The following is a 24,151-nucleotide window of genomic DNA, read 5'->3' on the forward strand; positions in this document are numbered from 1 at the left end:
TCATTATAATATTTCAGAGCATCATAATAAGAATTCTCTAATCTGAGTAAATGATAGTTAAATTTAAATTGAGGGTGCATTTTAAGTCAGTCAGCATCCTCATACCTCTCCATTCCTTATAAACAATGGGCCTCGTTTCCATTGCTTTTAAGAAATGAAGAGGAACTCAGACATTAACCTATACATATTGACCAGTAAATAAATATAGCCAGTTTCCTGGTCTATACTTACTTGGCCAGTGAGTTGTGTGTGTGAGCCAGTTTCCTGCTCTATACTTACTTGGCCAGTGAGTTGTGTGTTTGAGCCAATTTCCTGCTCTATACTTACTTGGCCAGTGAGTTGTGTGTTTGAGCCAGTTTCCTGCTCTATACTTACTTGGCCAGTGAGTTGTGTGTTTGAGCCAGTTTCCTGCTCTATACTTACTTGGCCAGTGAGTTGTGTGTTTGAGCCAGTTTCCTGTTCTATACTTACTTGGCCAGTGAGTTGTGTGTTTGAGCCAGTTTCCTGCTCTATACTTACTTGGCCAGTGAGTTGTATGTCTGTGCCAGTGCCCAACAGGAGCGTAGTGCAGGAGATGGTGACTCCTTCAGTAGTTCTATACTGAGTCTCCTCAGCCATTCCATCCAGTCCTCTTTAGATTCCTTCCTTCCAGCCTCTAATGCCTGCAACAAAAGATGTTCATCAATTTTCCAATAAAATATCTCATATTTACAGTATGCATACATGCAAACATTTACGTACAATGTACTTCAATTCATGAAAACTCTAGTATATCTTACAACAAACTACATAGAATCATCTAAAACAACCAACCCCCTCCAAAAGGATTTCTTGCACCAGTATTTACCTTTTGAAGGTTTGTGAAGCTGACATGCAGCTTTTTGATCACAGCTGTTTCTGCCAAAGAGTCACTTGATTCCGATGCCTTCCCCCGATTTTTCCTGTGCTTCAAAAGAATTGGATCATCTTCCTCTTCAGCAATTGTGGATGCCTAAAAAAGCAAATTACCCTGTGTCGAAAAACAAAACAAAAACAACAAAAAACCCAACCCAAAAGTCTTTTTTTTTTTTTTGTGGTATAATTTTCCTGCTAATCTCATGTCTAACCTTGAGTATACGAGCCATCAGGATAAAGTATCTCTGGTGAGCTATTTTGTGTTTTTGTATAACTCGTTGGACCATGGGAATAAAAATGGTGAACTTTGGTCCCATCTGCATCACCATGGCACACAGGGTATCCATGGCAGTGCTCTGTAGCTCAGGAACCGAATCCAGGGTCCTCACCAAAGGGTGGATGATACGAGAGGCAAAATCTGTTAGGTCAAGGGTGAAGGTCAATTTGTCTACTGTTTCTAGGGCAGTTCTGAAGAAAGAAAATGAAATATTTATTCATGTGGACAACAAAATTAATGTTATAATCTCTCTACTTGACTAGAAAATTTTTTGACAGACAAATGAGTGACCAAACAGTCAAACATTTTATCTACCAACTGATTGTGGAACATCTGGGCTTGTAACTGATTTACTTTTAGACTGAGGAATGAAATCAGGGGATTTACCTTTTGACAGAAAGAGGTACATCAGGACTGTCAAACAACTTCACCACAGGAGGGAGTAATAGATGGAGGTAGTCATCAAGGTTGGCACCAAATAACTGTAGAGCATTCAGCAACTATGAAAAAAAAATACAAACTGTAGCGCATTCAGCAACTATAAAATAATACAAACTGTTGAGCATTCAGCAACTGTGAATAAAATATAACTGTAGAGAATTCAGCGACCGATGCCGCTATATGTCTCCAAGGTCATGAGGTCAAACATTTTGGTACACAAAAAGTCTTCTCATATATAATACACATGTGAACTATGCAAGCACAATCACCATCCATTCAAAAGTTATGCTCTAGGTTAAAGTTTTTGTGGACAGACAGAATTCTCCTTCACTGTAGAAATTGAAAATATACTTCCAAAAGAATTAAAAAACTGCTCTGCAACTTTGACCCACTGAATGTTTTATGCATTAGTTGTAATTAAGTCTACTCCAGATATATTGAAATTCAGGGGATCAACCTGAATTGTTCATTATATCCAAAGTTCAATATAACCGATGTTGAACCATATGAATAATGTTACTGGGGATTTATTTTTTACTTCAATGTAAAAGATACATTTAGTTCAGTGTAAGCAACTTCAATATAAGTGGAGTGGACTGTATTCTCTAATAAAGTTATTATCTTCGTGCGATGACAGCGGTGTTACTGAATGTTTCTGGGGGCTGCAGGTACTGGTTTGTACTGACCTTTCCAGTGACTGCCCTGTTCTCGCTGGAATCCTGCATGAAGACCTTGAGGATCTGCGGTATGATTTGTGGGAGGTAGATCCTGAACTCTGTCCCCAGGGCCGTCACAATCTGCTCCACAAGGTTGATGATTGTGTTCTGCATCGTGCTGTTTGGGCTCCAGTACTCCTATCATATAAATAGAACCATAGTAAAAACTAATACAACGAAAACTGCCTAATCCGACACTTGTGCAATTACTGAGCATCCCAATCCTTCTTTTCATTGCTTTTTTACACTGTTTATTCTGACAAACTGTATATTCCAACAAAAAATTTGTCCCCCAGTGTAAAATTTCATTGATAAAGCTATCTTGAAAAATCATTCAGAAATCAAAGCCTTACAGACAGAAAAACAGACATAATAACACTGCTTGGCTAAGGCAGAGAATAAGATGAGTTTCATGTACCTCATAAAAAGTTAAATTGCGAAAACACCTAGAAGCTATTAAGTACATTGTAGTTTTATGGAATATACAATACCTTTACTTTGTACACTGAAGTTTTATAGAGTATACAATAGCTTTATTTTGTACATTGTAGTTTTACAGAGTATACAATACCTTTACTATGGCAAATATATCATCTAAGTAATTCCTGATGTGCTGTTTGACAATAGCAATGATCACTCCCAGTTGTTGAAACAAGAACTGTGAAAAAAAAAAAAAAACAGACTCATTCAATGACAAGTCAAATAAATGGACTCATTCAATGACAAGTCAAATAAATGGACACATTCAATGACAAGTCAAATAAATGGACACATTCAATGACATGCTACATGTAGTATTGTGACAAATTTAATATTCTCCAGTTAATTAGTCAGAAACTTCTGACGGCTTTTAAACAAGGCAATCTAAATATCAATGCCACAGTGTTTGTCAAAAGAGCTGCTACAAACTAATCTTGTATAAAAATGCCAAGCTTACTGTTTTTCAAAGTGAAAAATTAGATTTTGTGTTCTGAGACTATATCTATTCTTTAAAAAAATTCTTAAAATAATTTTCTATCATCTAATAAGAAATGTCACTGACCTCTCTAAATGTCTGGTCCGCTGAGCGGATGACTGCCAGGTAAGCTGGAATGACCTGCTGAATGTATGGAACACACTTAATCCCCAGACTCTTGAAGATGAATGTAATTGCCTGAACCACCATGGTATGATGCTGGGACAAAGACCCATCTCGGATAATCCGCATCAGTGTTGCTATGGCAATGGCTGGGTAGATCTCCTCCAGTGTGGTGGAAGCACTCATGTTGGCTAACATTTCACTCGTATTCTCTGAAGAAAAAAAAGTTTCTTTTCAAAGCAACTTGGCTAAAACGACCTGCAAAAGAAATTTCAATTTAATATGCAATAATAAATATAACTCTTACAGTTGTACAGATCTGGAAAAAACTGAGATGCAAAAATCTTTCCACAACAATCTGTCCAGTCAATAAAAATACCAAACAAAAGCACCACACAATGGAGTCAATGAACATCAAACAAAGCACTACACAATGGAGTCAATAAACATCAAACAAAGCACCACACAATGGAGTCAATAAACATCAAACAAAGCACTACACAATGGAGTCAATAAACATCAAACAAAAGCACCACACAATGGAGTCAATAAACATCAAACAAAGCACTACACAATGGAGTCAATAAACATCAAACAAAGCACCACACAATGGAGTCAATAAAAACCACACAAGAACACACAGAGGGGTACCGCAGAATCATTTAAATTCTTAAGACAGATTGCTAAGATTTATTTCATTGATATTTTCAATCTGTGGGATAAGGCAAAATGCACATAAACTGATCTCCCATAAAATATAACTACACCTGTACATGTAGAGGTGTCCTAACAGGACTAATACTAGTAGAGTTCATCTATATTGGGGTATATTTGAGATGCTCCTTAGCTGAAGACCAGAAGGACATGTTTCAATATTACTGTATTCAGGTTTCACCTAAATATAACTTACAGGCTACACTAAATACCCTTAAAGGACACATCGCATGTTTCTGAACTTTTTAATTTTTTCAACAAAATTAAATCATTTCATGCCTATATCTACTTTACATATGTTTTAAATGAAACAATTTGCGTAGTTTTCGAGTTTGAAAGCGATGAAATTCAAATCTTGCGATATGCATATTTTCTTCGATATTTTACGCGCCATTATCTGTGACATCATATGCGACCTCGAGCGAGAAGATTTGTAAACAATTATTAGCCATTTCATAAACAGAGTCATCGTCGGAAACCCACGGTTGATTACGCTTCGTTCCTCTCTCCATCACCCGTGGGTCCATTCATTCCTACTCGCTCATTCTCATGAATAAATATTTTAAAATATCGTCCAATCAGAGTAATCGTTATAGTAATGTAAGTCTTCTGTTTTTAAAGGTAGCACTAACTTAACTTTGCTATCACAGCAATTGTATACTGAAATTGGGCTGAAAGCGCCTTTTTGATTGGACAAATTCGCTTAGGGTTTTCCATGAGCGCCCAATCAAATTGTCTCATTAATTATTCATGAGAACGAGCGAGTAGGAATGAATGGACCCACGGGTGATGGAGAGAGGAACGAAGCGTAATCAACCGTGGGTTTCCGACGATGAAACAGAGTAGATTTAATTGACAAAAAAACCAATTATCACATTAACGGCTTGTAAATAACTCTGCAGTAGGGTGTTTTGTGCCGTTTAAGGGTGTACTTGCTGTCAGTAGAGAGGATTTGGACTGTGTTTTTTTCAATTTTCGAAGGAAGGTATGAGGGACAAGACGTGAATATTTTTTGTCGGCACAACAACTTTGCCATAAAAAACCAGTAGAATTTGTCCCTGTACTTTTTCAAACAAGCACTTGGACAAAGACGTACATGTAGATAAACATGAGAAAATGGTTCTATCGAAGCTACGCACTGTTACATATAGGGCTACGGCATATGCTTTCCGTTCTGCTCTCAAATTCAATACACACTCGCACCAACTGACCTTCACCTTGTAACAACATATAGGCAGAACTTGTGATCAAAGTTTCTACCAACTGGTAGTTTTAAAAAGAAATTTAAAGATAAAAGATAATTAAACTTTCAATTATAAATAATAAAATATGATATTTCCCAACTTTGAATTGAATTATAATGCTTTCCTTTTATTTAAGGAATGCGTAAGTAACAACAACAGTGCGCCGCGCTCTCATTTCCTAAGTAATAGATGTTATCCATGGTAAATAAATTAGGCCCCTAAAACCAGAGTTTTTAAAAATATGCAACACTACTTTTACAACAATTTGATCGACGAAGGTCGCATATGACGTCACTGTACCACGTGACTACCTATCTAATTAACTAGGCTTTTTGAAATCGGGGTTTAGATTTAAGTCCGTATTGTGGCTAATTATCGCAATACTTCAGCAAACGAACTATTACAATTAATTTCTATAAGCATAAATAAGGAAGACAAAATGCATATAATTCTGTATACTTTAAAAACACGAGATGTGTCCTTTAACAAAGTTATTTTTGATGGAGGATACTGGCATTTGGTACAAAAATGTAATTTTAAATACCCTTAAAGGACAAATGTAATTTTAAAAATACCTAAAAATAGCCATAACTTTCTCAAAATATATGAATCAATCAAAAAATAGCAGGTACACAGCTTTATATAGGATAGCAGATTTCAACAAAATTTGGTAAAAGTATATGAAAAGCCTCCAGCAATATCTCTCACCAAAACGCATAAATGAGTGAAACCAATATGATGACATCAATCGACCCAAATTATGTTACACACACATGCTTCAACAAACATATACATTTATTCAAGCAAGATGCAGTATGATATTCCAATCAACCCTGCTGACTGGGAATAGAAAAATGACCTAAATTTCTCAAATCTCTGTCAGTAAAGATGATGAAGATGGCAGATGTACTGTCCTTATTGAACATTGCTGTGCTGCTATCATAACACTTTCTTACTGAGATAAACAATACTATGCTGTGATAGCAACACTTCCTTACCGGGCTGTATAATGAACAATACTATGCAGCGATAGCAACACTTCCTTACTCAGATAAACAATACTATGCTGCGGTAGCAACACTTCCTTACTGGGCTGTATAATAAACAATACTATGCTGCGGTAGCAACACTTCCTTACTGGGCTGTATAATAAACAATACTATGCTGCTAGAGCAACACTTCCTTACTGGGCTGTATAATAAACAATACTATGCTGCGGTAGCAACACTTCCTTACTGGGCTGTATAATAAACAATACTATGCTGCTAGAGCAACACTTCCTTACTGGGCTGTATAATGAACAATACTATGCTGCGATAGCAACACTTCCTTACTGGGCTGTATAATAAACAATACTAAGCTGTGGTAGCAACACTTCCTTACTGGGCTGTATAATAAACAATACTATGCTGCTAGAGCAACACTTTCTTACTGGGCTGTATAATGAACAATACTGTGCTAAATAATATTTTCTTACCAGGTTGAGTGTTGTCAGAGGTCAGTTTCGTTTCAGACATACTGACAGCATTAGTTTCTGTTCTCTGAATCACGCCTTGGTTCATCTTATGTTTGTGTGGATCTAGGGCACCCAGCAGGCCAAGCACACGTATTACCTACAATTTTACAGGTAAATATTAAGATACATGTCAAGGTCAAGAATGCAAATAATCTACAATTTCAGAGCTGAAATGTACAGGTATTTATAGAATGTATTATGATGTGGTCGTCTGAGTTGTTTTGGTTTTGTATGTTGTACAGAGAGCTATAGTTGCTGTCGTATGTTGTACAGACAGCTATAGTTGCTGTCGTATATTGTACAGAGAGCTATAGTTGCTGTCATGTTGTACAGAGAGCTATAGTTGCTGCCGTATGTTGTACAGAGAGCTACATTTGTATAGTTGCTGTTGTATGTTGTACAGAGAGATATAGTTGCTGTCATATGTTGTACAGAGAGCTATCGTTGCTGTCGTATGGAATAATTCCACTGGTTATACTCACTTCTCTCCTGATTCCTGTAGCCTGCTCTGTTTTCAGGAAGTTGAGAAGGACCTCCAACAATGAAGGATAGCGTTTGTAAGGCTCGATCACGTACCCTGTACTCTCTACAAGCTGTCCCAAAGTCCATAGCGCCACCTACACATGTATGTAACAACCAAATAAAATCATGTATATCAAATTCTTCATGTGTATATAAAAACGAATAAATTCATGTATATTGAATTCTTCATGTGTATATAACAACTGAATAAATTCACGTATATCGAATTCTTTTCTCATGTATGACACCCTTTAAATGTTGAGTATCAAATATTGTGTATCAGTGATCTTTAAGAACATGATTTAGTTGCTCTAGCACTTTACCTCTCTCTTCTGTAAGGAGGAGGAATCCTGCAACATTTCTAGGATCAAGGGAAGTAATTCATCCATCCACTTCCTCATCTCGATGCCACTCACCTTTATTCAGAAAACAAGAGAACCACAATAAGCTACAACATACTCAACAATACAAGGTCACATCAGAAGACAATATTTGTGGAAGCTTAGAAATAAAATCATAATTTTGTGAAAAAAGAACTTCATCATTTGTAATTTTCAATTTCTATCTTACCTGTGCCTGTTCGCCTATTGCAACTAGAACGCTGATGGTAACATTAGGATTGGGATCAGGCTCCTTCAGTTTTGGAATCAGAGCGTTCAGTATGGGCTCCATGTATGGACGGACCAGGCGGGCTGCGTTGGCCACCAGGTGTCCCAGCATTTTGGCTGCTTGTTCTTTATTTCTTCCCACTCCACTGTACTCCAACTCTGTTCTGATCTGTAGAAGTTAAACATGGATAAAATAACAGGATTTGATCTGTGGAAGTTAAACATGGATAAAATGACAGGATCTGATCTGTGGAAGTTAAACATGGATAAAATGACAGGATCTGATCTGTGGAAGTTAAATGTCAATAAAATAACAGGTTCTGATCTGTGAAGTTAAAGATGGATAAAATAACGGGATTTTATTTGTGGATAAAATGAAAAGTTCTGATCAGTGAAAGCTAAATAAAAATAAAATTTGTGAAAGTTTAAACTAGCTGCAGAACTGTAGCTCTCTGAAAAAATATTTTGACATAACAGAGAGCTACAGAGCCACCCCTTATAAAAACCTTCGATTTACGGCGCACAAAAAGCTGCGCACGGTTGAGGCCTTATATCGTTGTATTCTTGAGTTACTGTCTCATAAATTTAATATCAAAAAATTCTTAACATATTTTCCTATTATACTTGTGTCTAAACATACCTTCAAATATTCATTAAAGCCCCACACGACCTGAAAACTCCCAGCTTCAAATGATTTCGTTTGTTGACGTAGCCATGTTCGGTAGCTGGGTCAGTTCGTACCCTGTTGTTGTTGGTATATATTCATAAAATTCGTTATATGTTATGTATTCGTTCTTCATTTATTATCAATACGAATAATTTATAGAAATTAAAAAAAATAAAGTTTTTCTAAAGGTAAAATAAGCTCTTGATTCATGAAAATGCTACTAAAGTCCTCAACACTCGTGTGGCAGGGATGGAGACCGCACCAGATTAATGCAAGCCGCATTGCCGTGAGTTTAGCTATTTGAATAATTATTATTTAAAGGCACTGGGATGATATACTATTTAGAATATTTAGCTAAAATATTTGTGGGGATATTAGTTCACACCTAGACGTTATTGTGCAAGTATGGAAATTAACCAGGATTCGAATTGACCGGCTACCTAACATGGCTACGTCAACAAACGAAATCATTTGAAGCTGGGAGTTTTCAGGTCGTGTGGGGCTTTTATGAATATTTGAAGGTATGTTTAGACACAAGTATAATAGGAAAATATGTTAAGAATTTTTTGATATTAAATTTATGAGACAGTAACTCAAGAATACAACGATATAAGGCCTCAACCGTGCGCAGCTTTTTGTGCGCCGTAAATCGAAGGTTTTTATAAGGGGTGGCTCTGTAGCTCTCTGTTATGTCAAAATATTTTTTCAGAGAGCTACAGTTCTGCAGCTAAGTTTAAACATGAATTAAATGACAGGTTCTGATCAGTGAAAGTTAAACATGGATAAAATAATGCAGCTTAATTTAATGCATGTTGCTTCACAGTCAGTAAAAAAAAGTTTTAAATAACATTGTCAACAATTAAAGCAACAGAATTTTCTACTGTTCAACTCAATATGTTCACACCAACAAATAAGAAATCAGAATATCAAAGAACAATGTAACAAGGAGACAATCACATCACAGCAGTAGTTCTAAAATCCCATTAGTAATTCTTAATCAATTACAGCAGTAATTCTAAATAACATTACAATGTAATTCTTAATCAATTACATCTGTAATTCTACATCACATTACAATGTAATTCTTATTAATCAATTACAGCTGTAATTCTAAATCATATTACAATGTAATTCTAAATCACATTACAATGTAATTCTTAATCAATTACAGCTGTAATTTTATCATGTGATATGAATATTTATAACAAGGGCTGTCCTGTTATCAGTCACATGTAATTTTATCATGTGATATGAATATTTTGCATCTGTACTGTTACTGTTACCTGAATGAGCGTTTTCCTTAGAGATGGCATGACATAAGCTGGGTTTTTACTGCTAAGACGACCAATAATACAAATAGCTAACTCGCGGATTTCAAAGACTTCATCATTCAGGGCTACAAACAAGGCTGATAAATTCTCTGCCTGTGCCAGATGTGGGTCAAATCGGTCATCCATGGAAACCAAAACACAATATCGTATGTCAGAGTCTGAAATTCAAAAGGTGATACAGATTCTGTTTAGGAAACACAAACTTGATTTGACTTTTGGAACGTAACAAACTTTTGTATTGAAATTAAAACAAGTCAAAAGTTCTGATTTGATCAAAATCTGAACTTCAGAACTATATTGCATCTTCGTGAATTTTATAACTGTTGTCTTAACGATTGATTCTGATGACATCCCAACTGACCTGTGTCCGTGATTCCAACCACCAGCAGTTTGTGCAACACCTCCGCCACCGTGTTCATGGCAGCTATACTGATCTGTCCCTGGCTGTTGGCCAATAACTGAAACATGGAATAGGCTATTCTACAATCCCTTTTAATCCAAACCAATTCATGCAAATTGTTGGGAGGCACATCTTTAACATAAATCTTGCTATCATCCTTACATACACATGTATATCATTTCAATCTCACTTTAAATTTTCAACACAAAAAATTAAAATTTTTAAAATCAGGACTTCACATCATCAAAATTTTACAACAAAGACAATATGTGGAAATAAGTAAAAACGTAATATGGGAAATTATCACCAGTCAATAAAATTAAGACGATTTCACTTTTTATCTTGGTTTCATTTTTTTATTAAGTGTATATGTTTGTTGTATAAAAGTGAAACTCAGATCAAAAGTGAGATCGTTTTAAGTTTTAGGGCCCCGGGGACTAATGGTGAAAGTCAAGTACAGTCTAATACAAGTTAATAATTGGAAAATTGACAAAAGTTGTTGTGATGATTTATTTCAGTTTTACATGTTTGAAATTAACCACCATCAGATACCTGCAGCAGAGGTGTCAGAAGTCTGGCACAGGTGCGAACAGCTTCCATCCGTATTTCTTTATGGTCACTGGACAGGTACTGCTCCGCACAGTGTTGTACAAACTGGGTCAAGGAGTGACCTTATAACATATAACCATGTACAGTAAAACATGGTTACAGCAAACATTCTTATAATGAATTCACACTTACTGCAAAGTGATTTTAATTTTCCATAGTTTTCAAACATACATGTATCATAAACAAATTAGGTATAACAAAGTATATTTAAATTGAATCAAATCAATATTGTTCATCCCCAGCACTTTGTTATAAGCATGTTTTACTGTATCTAGATAAAGGATGTTATCTTACACGTACAGTATCATGTAAACCAACTTATATTCACAACTACTTTATTTCGTGACTTACCAGTGATGAACTGGTTCAAGGCGACCAATTTTCTTATTTTAAACAAATACAAAAGCCATTAAAGGTATGGTTCACGGTGGGGAAAATTTGCGATGTTGAGAATCTCACAAACCACACAAAAACTTCTCACTCGCAAATAAAAGTTGGTTTACATAATCATATGATCTGATTTTAAATCAACATATGTATGGTAATTCATTTCATTCACCTTCAAAGTCAAAACTTCCAAGAGTTTTTAATGCTAGCGTAATGCTTGTGGCATCTTGAACATCTACTAGATTTGTGAGGGAGGCTGAAAAATAAACCAAAGAAACATGAAAAGTGAAATAATTTCACGTGAAGCAATCATTTTCATTGACTATATACACTGCACAAATGTATATTGTAAAATATATACAGAGCTACAAAATCATGATATTGATATGCATGTAAGATTCAAGCAATCTAAACCTGACAATGGAAGTGACTGCAGGGGACTCTTGGGTGCCCCAGGGTGTCTGAGTTGTCTCCCCATCAGAATGAGGGACAGGTTCTTCAGAAGTCCCTCCTGAATCTCCTTTTTAAGCTGTGGTATCTGTATTGCAAGGTCACGCAAGGCAGCTGTCAAGGCTGGGCTGTGATATAAAGCTCAGTGAATTCATCTAGTTGACAGGACATTAAAAATCCATCACAGAATACCGAAAGTCAAGAATTACAATTAAAATATTATTCTACCTTAAACCAGTTGCAAACATGGAGTCTAATAGGTCTCTAACATCCTTAATCATAGCTGGACCCACTGCTCTGGCTAACATGCTAATACAGGTAAAAACAGTTGGATCCACCACTATATTCTTCTGCTTCCTATCAATATGAGATTGAATGACACTATTTTTAATCATGATTCAATAATACTATCACATCAAGTTAAATAACAGCACCAAGTCTGAGTTTCTAAAGAGTAATCATAATATATATGACAACACAGACAGTGTTGTGCTGTTGTTCATTTGATTTCTAAGGAATGATCAGTCATCAGAATTTTGCTGACATACTTGGCAGGTAAGTCTTTTGGGGGGAGGGAAGCCCTGACGACCTCCAGAATCCCGGGTAGATATTTGACTATGTTGTCCTGTACTGAGATGGCTAGAAGCCCAATGGCTTGGAAGGTGGCTGTTTTATCTCGTGTTGTCTTCAGGGAACCCAAAAGGAAGCTGATTGTTTCGTCCAAGTATCTGCCATATCAAAAATGTCAAACACCAGTATCAATCAAGTGCTAAATGTATTGACCTGAAAAATTCTTATTGATATAAAAGAGACAGAGAATTTTGTAAGCTTCACTTTTACAAAGGGTCTAATATGAACTGAAATTTCTGTGAAAAGAAATCATTTACAGTATTGACAGTATGATGTATTTGAAAATGTTTAAAGATTAAAATACCATTCTGGCTTTACTGCTGATATTTTGAGCCAACTGACTATAAGTCATTTTTACATGTATATTCTTTTTACATAAGTAGGTAAACGTACAGCTTGGAGAATTCTTGTGATCTAAAGGCTGCAAGACGTGGAAATATGACCTGTAGAATCAGCTGAATGTGCACACTCTTACTGTTTTTGTGTCGCAGGAGTAAGGCACACACCTAAAACATTGAGTTCACAATCACAAATCACAGATTATTTCATTGTCCTATGAATGTTGATCTAGAGCAAAACTTACCTTGTCAAAGTGACTCTCCACTAACTGTTTACAAGTGCGACTTTCAAAGCTGATTTTCTGTTGGTTTTGCCGGTTTCCAGACATAAAGTTGTTGATGGGGAATGCTTTTTGTTGGAACTGCTGCAGGGTGAGAGAACTGGAGGGAGATTTGTGTGTCTTTGACATCTCCTGTAAATTAACATGAACGATTCATATATAAAAGCACATGGCATCTATTAAATATTCACATATCACAGCACATTGTATCTCTGCAAGACAAATTCATAGTGTAAGAAATAAAAAAACACTTATCATTTCTTTTAAAAACAATTTGAGAACAGAATACAATAAAACAACTAAAACTACTGTGGAAATTCTAAATATGTTAAACCTTTAGAGTTCTTTCGTGTCGATATTGCTGAGTTGTTATGTCTTCCATTTCCATTCTTAGTCTCTGCAAACAAGAAAGTATCCAAAATTGTAACAGAAAAGGTGCCCATAAATTATTACAAGTATCTGACACTAGAGATATCCAATATTAAAGATATCCAACATCAGAGATATGACACTAGAGGTATCCAACATTTGAGATATCATACACTAGAGATATCCAATATTAGATATATATCCTACATGATAGGTATCAAACATTGAAGGTATCACATTAGAGATATTCAACATTAGAAGTATCACAGAGATATTCAACATTATAGATATTTAACATTTGAGGTATTTATCATTAGAAGTATCCAACACTTCCAAGATATCAAATTTGCTAAATATTTTTTTCATCAAGCAAATCAAATTCTCATCCAACATGCTTGAAAATCCTTAACGTTTATTATCAGTATTAATATCTTCTACTTATATATTTCTGTGCAAATAAAACTATGTAAAGTAATAATCTTATTTAATGAGTTAATTTATTACCTCCCCCTCAATGTTACTACATCTCAGTAGCTCATTTAGGATGAGAAGTGAACCATGAGCCCAGTCATCTCGAGATAGTTTCCTCTCTCGTCCTTGTGTCTCATCAAACAGCTTCATTGCCTCATCATAACATTGCTGGAACAAGAAATTCACTCCTTAAAAAATCCATTTCCTTTACGCCTACAAGCCAATCTGCGGCTAATTACGCACATCTACTACACGAATCCACCCAACAGACCATACCTTGTACCACTGTGCCTTCTGTGTGGCCTTGCTCTCCCGCTGTGAAGTTACTGCCAGGGCTCCTCTCAGAGCTGCCACTGCTCCTTCTCGAATATTTGGCTACATGTGAAATAAATCAAGATTTTTAAAATTTATACACTGTAATAAATGTAACTTAAGAAGAGATGTCTACATTTGTATTATAGCAAAACGTGGTTATAGCGGACCTCAAGGTCATCGAAAAACAGTTTTTTATGTTCAAACTTCATTATAGAGAATGAAATTTTCATTATTTTCCTCTAATAGGGGAATAAATATCACTTCACAATAAATGTGAATTTGTTATAAGTGTGTTCATTATAACCGTGTTTCACTGTATTTGGAATACAGAAACAATGGAAGTGGTATTTCGTAGCCAGCGACATTGACTATCCAGAAAGTAGCCAATGCTTCCCTTCTTTACATATCTAAATAATACAACCCAGACATTTATTCCTTATACCTATATTTCATAATATTCAGGTTTTTATGTCAAGTTGAAATTTCAGCTCTTTTATTGAGAAATAAATAACAGATCATCAATTTCTTAATGTTAAATAAAGTACATGTCATATAATTTTTTTGTACCTTAGGGTCCCTTACAGCATTGAAAATGCAGTCAAAAAACTGTTGAACTTGTTGAAAAAAGAATGTAGGAGTGTTAACAGCCAATTCCTTCAGCACCAGAACCTAGAAATTCATAAAAAGCAAATTTTATACATTCTGTACAATAACCAATACGAAGCACCCAAACAACATTTCAAATTAAATCGGTCATGTTAAATTTACAAAACACTGTAAAACTTAGTCATCATACGAGAACCCCAAAAATGTTCACGTTATTTTGTGTACACAAAAAAGTGCAATATACAGTGGGGTTTCATTAATCCAGATGCCAACAATCCAGACACTTTAACATCCGCACAAATGTTTGGGAGAACTGAATTTTTACATGTTATTTTCAATCTTCAATCCAGATACTAGTATTTAAATTATGGATCCAGTCAGTCCGTTTCTACTACAAAACATTAAAATGCATTATAAATTGTTTCGTTAATCCCGACTGAAATTTGGGGGGGGGGGGGGGGGGGGGCTCTTTCTGAAACACTTTTAGCAAGGTGTCAAATGTAAAGAAAACATAAGCTATGCTGCCTTGTGTCTCATTTAAACCTCCCTAGTGTTTAATTTATCTACTTGCTGACATGTCAGTTAAACAACATGTGTCGATTGAGATCCTGTATTGTCCTTTTGTGTACTTGTATCTGCAGTCGTAAACGATAAACAAATCTTCAGCACATCATTTGATCGTCTACATCAAAAGATAATTTGCAATTGAGCATTACAACCATATATTTTATTAATCTGCTACATGTATCAGATGTGATAGACCAGGAGTTAATATCCATATGCTCAAAAGAAAAGCATACTAAACAATCATTTTATAATAATTGCAGATTTGTGGATTCTGTTTTTATTTTGTTGATTATAGTGAAATATATACAGTTTGAATATGATCTGTTATTTTCACTTATTAAATGCCATGCATGTAGGATTGGTTCTAAATCTAACTTCCATGTTGAGTTTGCTTTTTGTATATTTAAACACTATATACTAATATATAACTGTTCTCAAATAGAGGAGTCAATAGTATGGTAATTTATATTATTATACTTTCATGTAAAATACTCGAACCTGATTGGTCGAGAAGCATTTGAAAAAACATATTGTTACCCTCTGAGAACAGAAAACACGTGACTCAGGGTGATAGTATCTAGCAACGGGTAACAGTACTTGACAACGGGTGATATTATAAAAAATTATCACATGCGTCAAATTTATGCGCGTACGGTTCGCCGTAGATTGCTATTACAATACTGACATTCAACACACAGGCTATCATTATATAAATATTGCATGTAGTTGAGGGTAACATTGAAAATTTTCACCCCGAGAAAACCATTGTCAACCAAGGCGTAGCCGAGGTTGACAATGGTTTCTCGAGGGGTGAAAATTTCAATGTTACCCTCAAATACATGCAATATTTGTTTTATTATACTGAATGTTATGTAAACTGGAAAGCAGAAAAACTTACATCTGTTGACATTTGATCAATCACTGTCGTGCGATATTTCGTATTTCGATGCGGGTACTCGTGTTTATTACAAACGCTCAAACGACGTCGTCTAGTAATCTACGGCAAACTGTACGCGCATAAATTTGACGCATGTGATAATTTTTTATAATATCACCCGTTGTCAAGTACTGTTACCCGTTGCTAGATACTATCACCCTGGGGCGCGTGTTTTTTGTTCTCAGAGGGTAACAATATGTTTTTTCAAATGCTTCTCGACCAATCAGGTTCGAGTATTTTACATGAAAGTATAATAATTATATAATTGCACATGCACACATCTGTAATTTTGATTTTGCTTGGAGTTTCGTGGCAAGATCAAAGCAGTAGCAGTTTATAAGAATGAGCTTACTAGATAGTTTTGTCATCCAGATAATAGCTTAAATAATTATAGAATATGAAATATGAGCACTCCCAGATCGAATTTTGGACAACTGATGCTGTCAACCATCACAATGTCTACACCTCCAAAGAAGATAAGTTATTTGAGCAGAATACAACAAAAGAGAAAGATGTGATAAACAGAACACGCAGCTGTGAACAAAGAAGAGATGAATCCCAACAGATGTGTAAAAAATGTGAATAACTTCACTAGTGCTAAGTGATTATAGTGTCTTAAAACAACTAATTTATTTTTCAATTGAATTAATCAAATGAATTGTTTGATTCTTGCTTTTAGTAAATTTGTAGAAGTAATTATCTACAGGTACATGTATATGGAGAATGCTACTTACAGCAGCTAATCGTTTACTCTCCTGTCTATCACCAGTTAACCACTCAAGTCCACGCTTCACTTCATGTTCTACATACTCCGCAGCATACGACCCTGAAGAGTAAGCAAGCCAACCCACAGCACGAGCTGCCATCTCCATCACTGATACATCATTGGAGGGAAGAAGGTTCCGTAGGTAATTTGAAAATCTGCTGATTCTGGTGGAAGTATTTCCAACGTCAACTCCTGTGAGACTAACTATAAAAGAAATTTGTTGTTGTTGCTATTCTATATTTAATTGCATGTATAAAGTTCATTTTTCTTAGCAATCTATTTGTTATAGTAAGATTCCTTTGAATTACTAAATTTTTCTACATTTATTCGAATATTTGAACAAGCAATAAATTTCAATGATTAGACATACCTATTGCCAATATGCCACCTTTACGTTCGTTCATATCAGAGCTAGATACCATCTCGAAGATAAAATGATTGAATTTATCCATAAATGTAGTGTGGTACTCCGAGGGCATTTCCCTTAGCTCAGTGACCACAAAGCGGTACAGATCCATCGCAGCCTTATTCCTGACATCTTCATTCTTGTTTTTAAGGCTAGTGACAAACTGTGAGATGATTTCCTGAAGGTGTTGTGCCATCCTGATGATTTTATAATCCTGCTAAATCTAAACGATGTTAACCTGTGACAACGTTTGACAATCTGAGATCATGCACAGGGCCAGGGGATTGCTCCTGTTAAAACTTGAAAAGAATCCTGAAATTCATCATTGTTTACATTTTTTTTTTTTTTTTCAAACGGGAGCAAGCCCCTGTGGATCATGCAAGGAAAACACACAATAATCATCATCCTAATCTCTTTTTATCCTATTATTTTTACACTGTTAAACTATAAGAAATTCATAACTAATGCTTACAAGACTTACTCACAATTTTACAATGATAAAAATGTTAAAATTCAAGGCATCTTCTAGCGTTGTGCATGCCCTCCTTCCATCCAAGCGCATATGCACCAGAAGTCAACAATATTTTACGACAATTGAACATATAAATTCATTGTATGCATATCCTTATCATTGAAAAATTGAATAATATAGTTTAATTTTATTGTTATTTTGAAAACTATATTTGCGTATCATTGACTAGCTCTGGTCCTACCTCCTTAAACTTATTACGACAACTAAAATATGTTACGTTTCCTGTTTCATTTTCAGCCATGAATACGAAACATGATCATTATGATGATATAAATGGCACTAAGAATTGCACCAGCCATACTGACAGAAAGGATACCACGAGGATGGCTTCGTTGTCACTTAGCCTTAGAAAATATTTTGTAGCTCTTCGTCCGTGGTCGTTCACAGCTTCGTTGACACCTGTTGCCTTGGGAAGCACGCTAGCCTACAAAGCCACTTCGGAATTCAGCTTGAGTGTGTTTTTGGTAACCTGTTTATCAGCGCTGTCGGTTCATGCAGCTGGGAACTTAGTGAACACGTACTTTGATTATTTGAAAGGAATTGATAGCAAGAAAACAAGTGATGATAGAACATTGGTTGACAATGTTTTGCCGCCAGCTGTAGTTTCAAATCTGGGAGCCTTGTTTTACATCGTGGGATGCTTAGGATGTTTTATATTGACATTGATATCTCCAGCGAAGATGGAACATCTTGCTCTAATGTACTTTGGTGGACTGTCATCTAGTTTTCTATACACTGGTGGTCTAGGACTGAAATATATTGCCTTGGGAGATTTGTTGATATTTCTGTCATTTGGCCCACTTACAGTTATGTTCGCATACCTAAGTCAAACAGGGCATTTATCAATGATGCCTATACTATATGCACTGCCATTAGCATTAAATACAGAATCTATTCTCCATGCAAACAACACAAGAGATATGGAGTCGGACCGTAAGGCTGGAATTGTTACAATGGCAATTCTTTTAGGGAAAACTGGTTCTTATTTCTTCTTTGCATTTTTATTATTTGTGCCATTCATCATATTTGTGTTGATGGGACTTCATTTGTCCTCCTGGATGTTCATGCCATTAGTTTGTGTACCAGAGGCCTTCAGTTTGGAGCGAGTGTTTCGAGATGACAATTTACAGAAACTTCCACAAAGAGTCGCAAAATTAAATTTAATTTTGGGAATTTTATCTACTATAGGTTGTATGCTGTCTAACAAATCTGTGTTTGTTCTTTAGATTTTTAAATACTTCTATGTGGTTATGTTTGGTACATGCATACTGCTCACCAGCAGTTGCATATTCTTGAATTGTGTAAGAAAATAAAGTTTCATAAACTGTAATAGTTTTGAAGATTTTGAATCACACACCAGGTGAATTATGTAGCTTTGGAATGTTCGTTGTGCTGTAATTGTATAAAATGACTCGGAACTGACTTGTAAAATGCGCTGTCAAATACTTTGGTACATGTAATACTATGTACAATGTATATACACTGCCTGTGAATAGCTTTCATGCAATTGTTTTATGAACTTATGATACAAATATTATGCTATGTTTGCTTGAGTAATAGTAATATTCTGCTCCTTTAAGTGCCCCTATCACTATCATTTATGTAGTCTAAGAATGTCACAGACTTAACTTAGGTACATTTATATGCTCTCATTATTAGATATTCCTTCAGTTCTCAAATAACATTGTATCATACTTCAATTCTGTCAAGTTAAAATAGCATAAAGTGGTACAGTATGGTAATACAGGCCTATAATTTTTCATTGGTATACCTCCTGGAACATAGTTGTGGGGGTATATTGGAATCAGATTGTCCGTCCATCTGTCCATAGACAGATTGGTTTTTAGAGTTTAAGTGATTTTTATGCCCCATAATTGGAGATTTTAGGGCATATTTTTAATTTGTCTGTTTTATCACAAAAATTTTAACCTTGGCCATAACTTTTGAATGGATGGTGATAGGGTTTTCATTTTTCACATGCATATTCTTTATGACAATATCTATCTTTTGGTAGCAAATGTTTTGACCCCATGACCTTGGAGTTTGACCTACTTTTAAAGAACTACAACTTTGGCCATAACTTTTGAATCGGTGGTGATAGGGCTTTCATATTTCATATGCATATTCCTCCTTGTGACAAGACCTTCTTTTCGTATCAAACTTTTTCAGTTCTTGACCTTAGAGTTTAGCCATGCAGGTGCATCAATGTTTCACAAACACATTGTGTCCTTTCACCTGGAATTGCCATACTTCACACAAAGACCGGTCATAAAATGAGGATGATCCCTATCAGTTATGTGGCAGACTTGAATCTGATCACTTTGAATATACATGTAATAATCAGTCACAATCAATATAGTATCTAAAAGTAATCATATTAACATGATTAATTAAAATTGATTCAGTTTTCAAAAGTGATCATTAAATTACTTTGTCAAAGTAATGCTTCTGATTCCAAGTGAGTTTTTAATTATTTCAAATGATATTTTATATGTGTATGATGTACCACATTGATATAGAAAAATGGTTTCCGGGCCTTATGTGATTTACACCATATTTCACATAAAGACTTGTAATGGGAAGAACCATGATATCTTTATGTTATTAAAAGGAATGCAATCTAATTAAAATTAGATCGTTTGATCCGCTCATGTATATCGCTACACAAGGATCTAGCAAAACCACATAGAGGTCAAATCTAGTGACCTTTTAATCATGCATATTCATCGATATGTTCATCCAATCATAGAACTCTTTGATATTTGCATTCGATAAACAAAAAGTTCGGGAAAACAACAAATATGGCAACCGAATATTGTGTAGTGATATACGTGAGCGGATCAAAGGATCAAATTTTAATTAGATTGAAAGGAATGGGTCATAATTGATTTCCCTTTTCACATGGATGTGTAATACAGTTAAACCTGTCTGGAACAACACCTCTGTAATCCATTTCACTGAATTCCAATCATATTTATATTTTTCCATGTTCTTTACACTATGTAATCTGACATCCTGCCTAATATGCCATTTTGTCAAATTCAACACCAAATTTATCTCTCAGAGCATGTCATGGTAGGCAGTTTTCACTGACAAAGAAGCATAGCATAATCATTTGCACCTAATCTCTGCCCCATTACAACTGTGCTTTCAGCTTGGGGTTATCAGTCAAAACATGACAGTTTTATTTAGCAAAAACTATAAATGCATTGCTACTGTAATAAATTTGAATGGCAACTAAACACTGTTTTAGCTTCTGAACCAGAGCCTTTAGTGATTGTTTTCCGACTGAAGTATGTCAATCTTCTATAATCAGTCATTGGTGTTAGCTTTATGAAATCAATACAGTAAAACACAGTTATAGCGAACCTCCAGGGTCATCAAAAAAACTAGAACTTAACTAGAATAGAATGTCGAGACAAGTATGATGTCCCCATTAAAACTTGTCTAAAGTGTATATTGACAGTAAAATTCCATAATGAGGTCATGATAATCTATATGTACTTGTGAACCATGGATATATTAGTACCTCCAAAGGGTTCAAGGTCATACCAGTATACTAAAAAACTTGCATTACCCCACCTACAAAATAAAAATAAGAGTTTGCAAAACCTGATTTGGAAACACAGACTTGGTCCTTCTGCTATTATACCACAAGATAAATCTAGTGGCAGAATATTGTCTTTCTTTTAACAAGAAATGCTTCCCCTTCAAGAGTTGATGCAAGGTTTTTTTTATACGCCCGTCGTCATGTTTTTCAGACTTTTTTCCGTAATGGATGCATGTACAGCATTGGAATTTGGTCACAATGTCTCCCTCAAGAAGCATAAGAGTGAGTTTGGATTGGTGCTTTGTGACTTACTTTAGGGCTAAAAGTAGATCAAACATTTTTCCAGACTTTTTTGTTATGGATACAGATATTGCACTGAATTTTAGTCACAAGCTTCCTCTCGGGGGGGGGGGGGGGATACAAGTTCAGTTTCCATTTCAGTCAATGGGTCAAATGAATATGAGTTACAGTACGTATACTGGATTTCTAAACTACATAAAAACCCTTACAAAGGACTTTTATTAAACTTGAAATCGCAGAATTTTTCCCAAATCAATAACATTAAAACCAATGATTTGTCAACACTATACACGATCATTCCTCACAATAAATTAAAGACTAGACTTTTTGATATCATAGGCAGTTGCTTCAACAAAAATGGAAAACGGAAATATTCATATCTAGTGATCAATCATTCAAAAACTTACTTTGTTAAACACCACTCTGATTCCACGCACAAGTATAAAAAATATGCTAGAGTTCCTCACTGACAATATCTTCGTGGTCCTTGGTGATCAGGTCTTCCAACAGTCTGTTGGAATTCCCATGGGCATGAATTGTGCTCCTTTTTTAGCTGACCTGTTTCTATATTCATATGAAGTAGAATTTATTCAAAAATTCTACGCGAGAAGAAAAAATCTCTCGCTGTGTGACCTTCAATTCGACATTTCGATATATCAATGACGGTTTGTCTATTAACAATAATAACTTTCATTCATATGTCGATTTGATATATCCCTGTGAGCTCGAAATAAAGGACACCACAGAGTCATCCACTTTTGCTTCATACTTAGATATTTTATTGAAAGTAGACATTAACGGCAAACTGACAACTCAACTGTATGACAAACGGGATTATTTCAGCTTCTCCATTGTCAACTTCCCATATTTATGTAGCAATATTCCATTATCACCTGCATATGGTGTTTATATATCTCAACTGATTCATTATGCAAGAGTTTGTTCTTCGTATAGTCAGTTTTTAAATCTAGGTAAGCTACTGACAAACAAGTTGATGGTACAGGGGTTTCAACAGTCTCGATTGAAGTCAGCATTTCGCAAAGGCTTGGGGTAATTTATGGAGTGGAGTGGAGTGGAGTCATGGAGTGGAGTCAATGAATAAAATATTCATGTTTATCATGTACCGGTATAAAATATACATTTACAAACCACAACACAGGACTTTGATATAGAAATGCTTACAAATAAAATTTAAAAAAAACATGCATTACTGAATGCAGAAACTGATCATGATTTTGCAACTCTTAACCAGTAACCTATTGTTTGAAATTTAACTACTGAGTGCGTGTATTATATAATCAGCCCTGGAATGTAACACAGCTACTCTTTGATCTACTTCGCACTGTTGTGGACACAGTTTAATTGGACCGGGCCCTTATCACATCTGTGAATAGGTGTCCCAGATAACTATTAACTTTATAAAAAAAACAAAAACAAGATTTACTCCTGTCAATTGATCAATAATATTGATAGGTTATATCAATCTATAATTGATTAAAAAAAAAATCCTCAGCTATTTTAATAAAAACACATGAATTTAGGAAATGCCATTACCAAGGCCATGCATTTACACAGTGTTAAAATGATGAAGAGATTATCTGACATTGCAGGTCATAAATTTGACCTCATTCTTGGTGCTTGTGACAGGAAAATTTTCCTCACACCTAAGGGGATGAAGGGGCTTTGACAGATGTGTGTGCAACTAAAGTAGAACAAACAGATTGAACCAAATTCCAACGCACCTATTTGTACCGGATGAGGGTGTTGAGTTACATTACTAGGGACAGTTGGGGGATAATAAAGTTATGAAGCACAGAGACTCCTCTCCATGACTCCACAACTCCACTCCATAAATTACCCCAAGCCTTTCGCAAATTATGTGGTCGTTATAACGATCTAGTTTGTCAATACAACCTATCATTGGGTCAAATGCTGTCTGACGTGTTTCATACCGATTGTTAAGCTGTTCTTGGCACACTGATTTTGACTGCGGATAACTCCGTTTACCTGATCAGGATATAGGGCTCACGGCGGGTGTGACCGGTCAACATGGGATGCTTACTCCTCCTCGGCACCTGATCCCACCTCTGGCGTGTCCAGGGGTCCGTGTTTGCCCAACTATTTATTTTGTATTGCATGCTTATAGGAGTTATGAGATTGATCACTGTTCGTTATCTTCACCTTGCATTGCTGGATCCGGTAAGTGCTATACCAATCCCCTATCTTTGC

The 24,151-nt window shown here is 35.5% G+C and overlaps 2 protein-coding genes across 9 annotated transcripts in view; one reads left to right on the forward strand and one right to left on the reverse strand.

The window, feature by feature from the left end:
* Positions 1–18,136, reverse strand: part of LOC125652020 (serine/threonine-protein kinase mTOR-like) — a 52,599-nt gene extending 34,463 nt beyond the window's left edge. The window contains exons 1-27 of one of the 8 annotated variants that reach the window (XM_048880918.2): positions 18,026–18,136; positions 17,505–17,778; positions 17,103–17,338; positions 14,826–14,927; positions 14,220–14,318; positions 13,977–14,111; positions 13,438–13,500; positions 13,068–13,235; positions 12,878–12,990; positions 12,403–12,582; positions 12,083–12,211; positions 11,819–11,982; positions 11,577–11,660; positions 10,961–11,079; positions 10,370–10,466; positions 9,961–10,166; positions 7,973–8,179; positions 7,726–7,818; positions 7,363–7,497; positions 6,842–6,977; positions 3,371–3,618; positions 2,900–2,986; positions 2,299–2,466; positions 1,559–1,671; positions 1,107–1,362; positions 848–991; positions 520–662 (exon numbers count right to left, since the gene is read on the reverse strand). In XM_048880918.2, the coding sequence (XP_048736875.2) occupies positions 520–662; positions 848–991; positions 1,107–1,362; positions 1,559–1,671; positions 2,299–2,466; positions 2,900–2,986; positions 3,371–3,618; positions 6,842–6,977; positions 7,363–7,497; positions 7,726–7,818; positions 7,973–8,179; positions 9,961–10,166; positions 10,370–10,466; positions 10,961–11,079; positions 11,577–11,660; positions 11,819–11,982; positions 12,083–12,211; positions 12,403–12,582; positions 12,878–12,990; positions 13,068–13,235; positions 13,438–13,500; positions 13,977–14,111; positions 14,220–14,318; positions 14,826–14,927; positions 17,103–17,338; positions 17,505–17,736 (3,857 nt within the window). In that variant the 5' untranslated portion in view covers positions 17,737–17,778; positions 18,026–18,136. Of the gene's footprint in view, positions 1–519; positions 663–847; positions 992–1,106; positions 1,363–1,558; positions 1,672–2,298; positions 2,467–2,899; positions 2,987–3,370; positions 3,619–6,841; positions 6,978–7,362; positions 7,498–7,725; positions 7,819–7,972; positions 8,180–9,960; positions 10,167–10,369; positions 10,467–10,960; positions 11,080–11,576; positions 11,661–11,818; positions 11,983–12,082; positions 12,212–12,402; positions 12,583–12,877; positions 12,991–13,067; positions 13,236–13,437; positions 13,501–13,976; positions 14,112–14,219; positions 14,319–14,825; positions 14,928–17,102; positions 17,339–17,504; positions 17,896–18,012 lie in introns of those variants that run through there. The other 7 variants (XM_048880935.2, XM_048880903.2, XM_048880911.2 and 4 more) reach the window with 7 other exon arrangements.
* A 73-nt stretch (positions 18,137–18,209) lies between these two features.
* LOC125652189 (ubiA prenyltransferase domain-containing protein 1 homolog) lies at positions 18,210–19,402 on the forward strand. Its single transcript, XM_048881197.2, has one exon. The coding sequence runs from the start codon at positions 18,312–18,314 to the stop codon at positions 19,296–19,298; it is 987 nt and encodes a 328-aa protein (XP_048737154.1). The 5' UTR covers positions 18,210–18,311; the 3' UTR covers positions 19,299–19,402.
* The last annotated feature ends 4,749 nt before the right edge of the window (positions 19,403–24,151 follow it).

Source organism: Ostrea edulis, chromosome 1, assembly GCF_947568905.1.
Source record: "Ostrea edulis chromosome 1, xbOstEdul1.1, whole genome shotgun sequence".
NCBI classification, from domain to species: Eukaryota; Metazoa; Mollusca; class Bivalvia; order Ostreida; family Ostreidae; genus Ostrea; species Ostrea edulis.

Bases quoted from the DNA above. Each gene is read 5' to 3' on its own strand.
- LOC125652189 (XM_048881197.2), top strand. From the start codon at position 18,312: ATGAATACGAAACATGATCATTATGATGATATAAATGGCACTAAGAAT.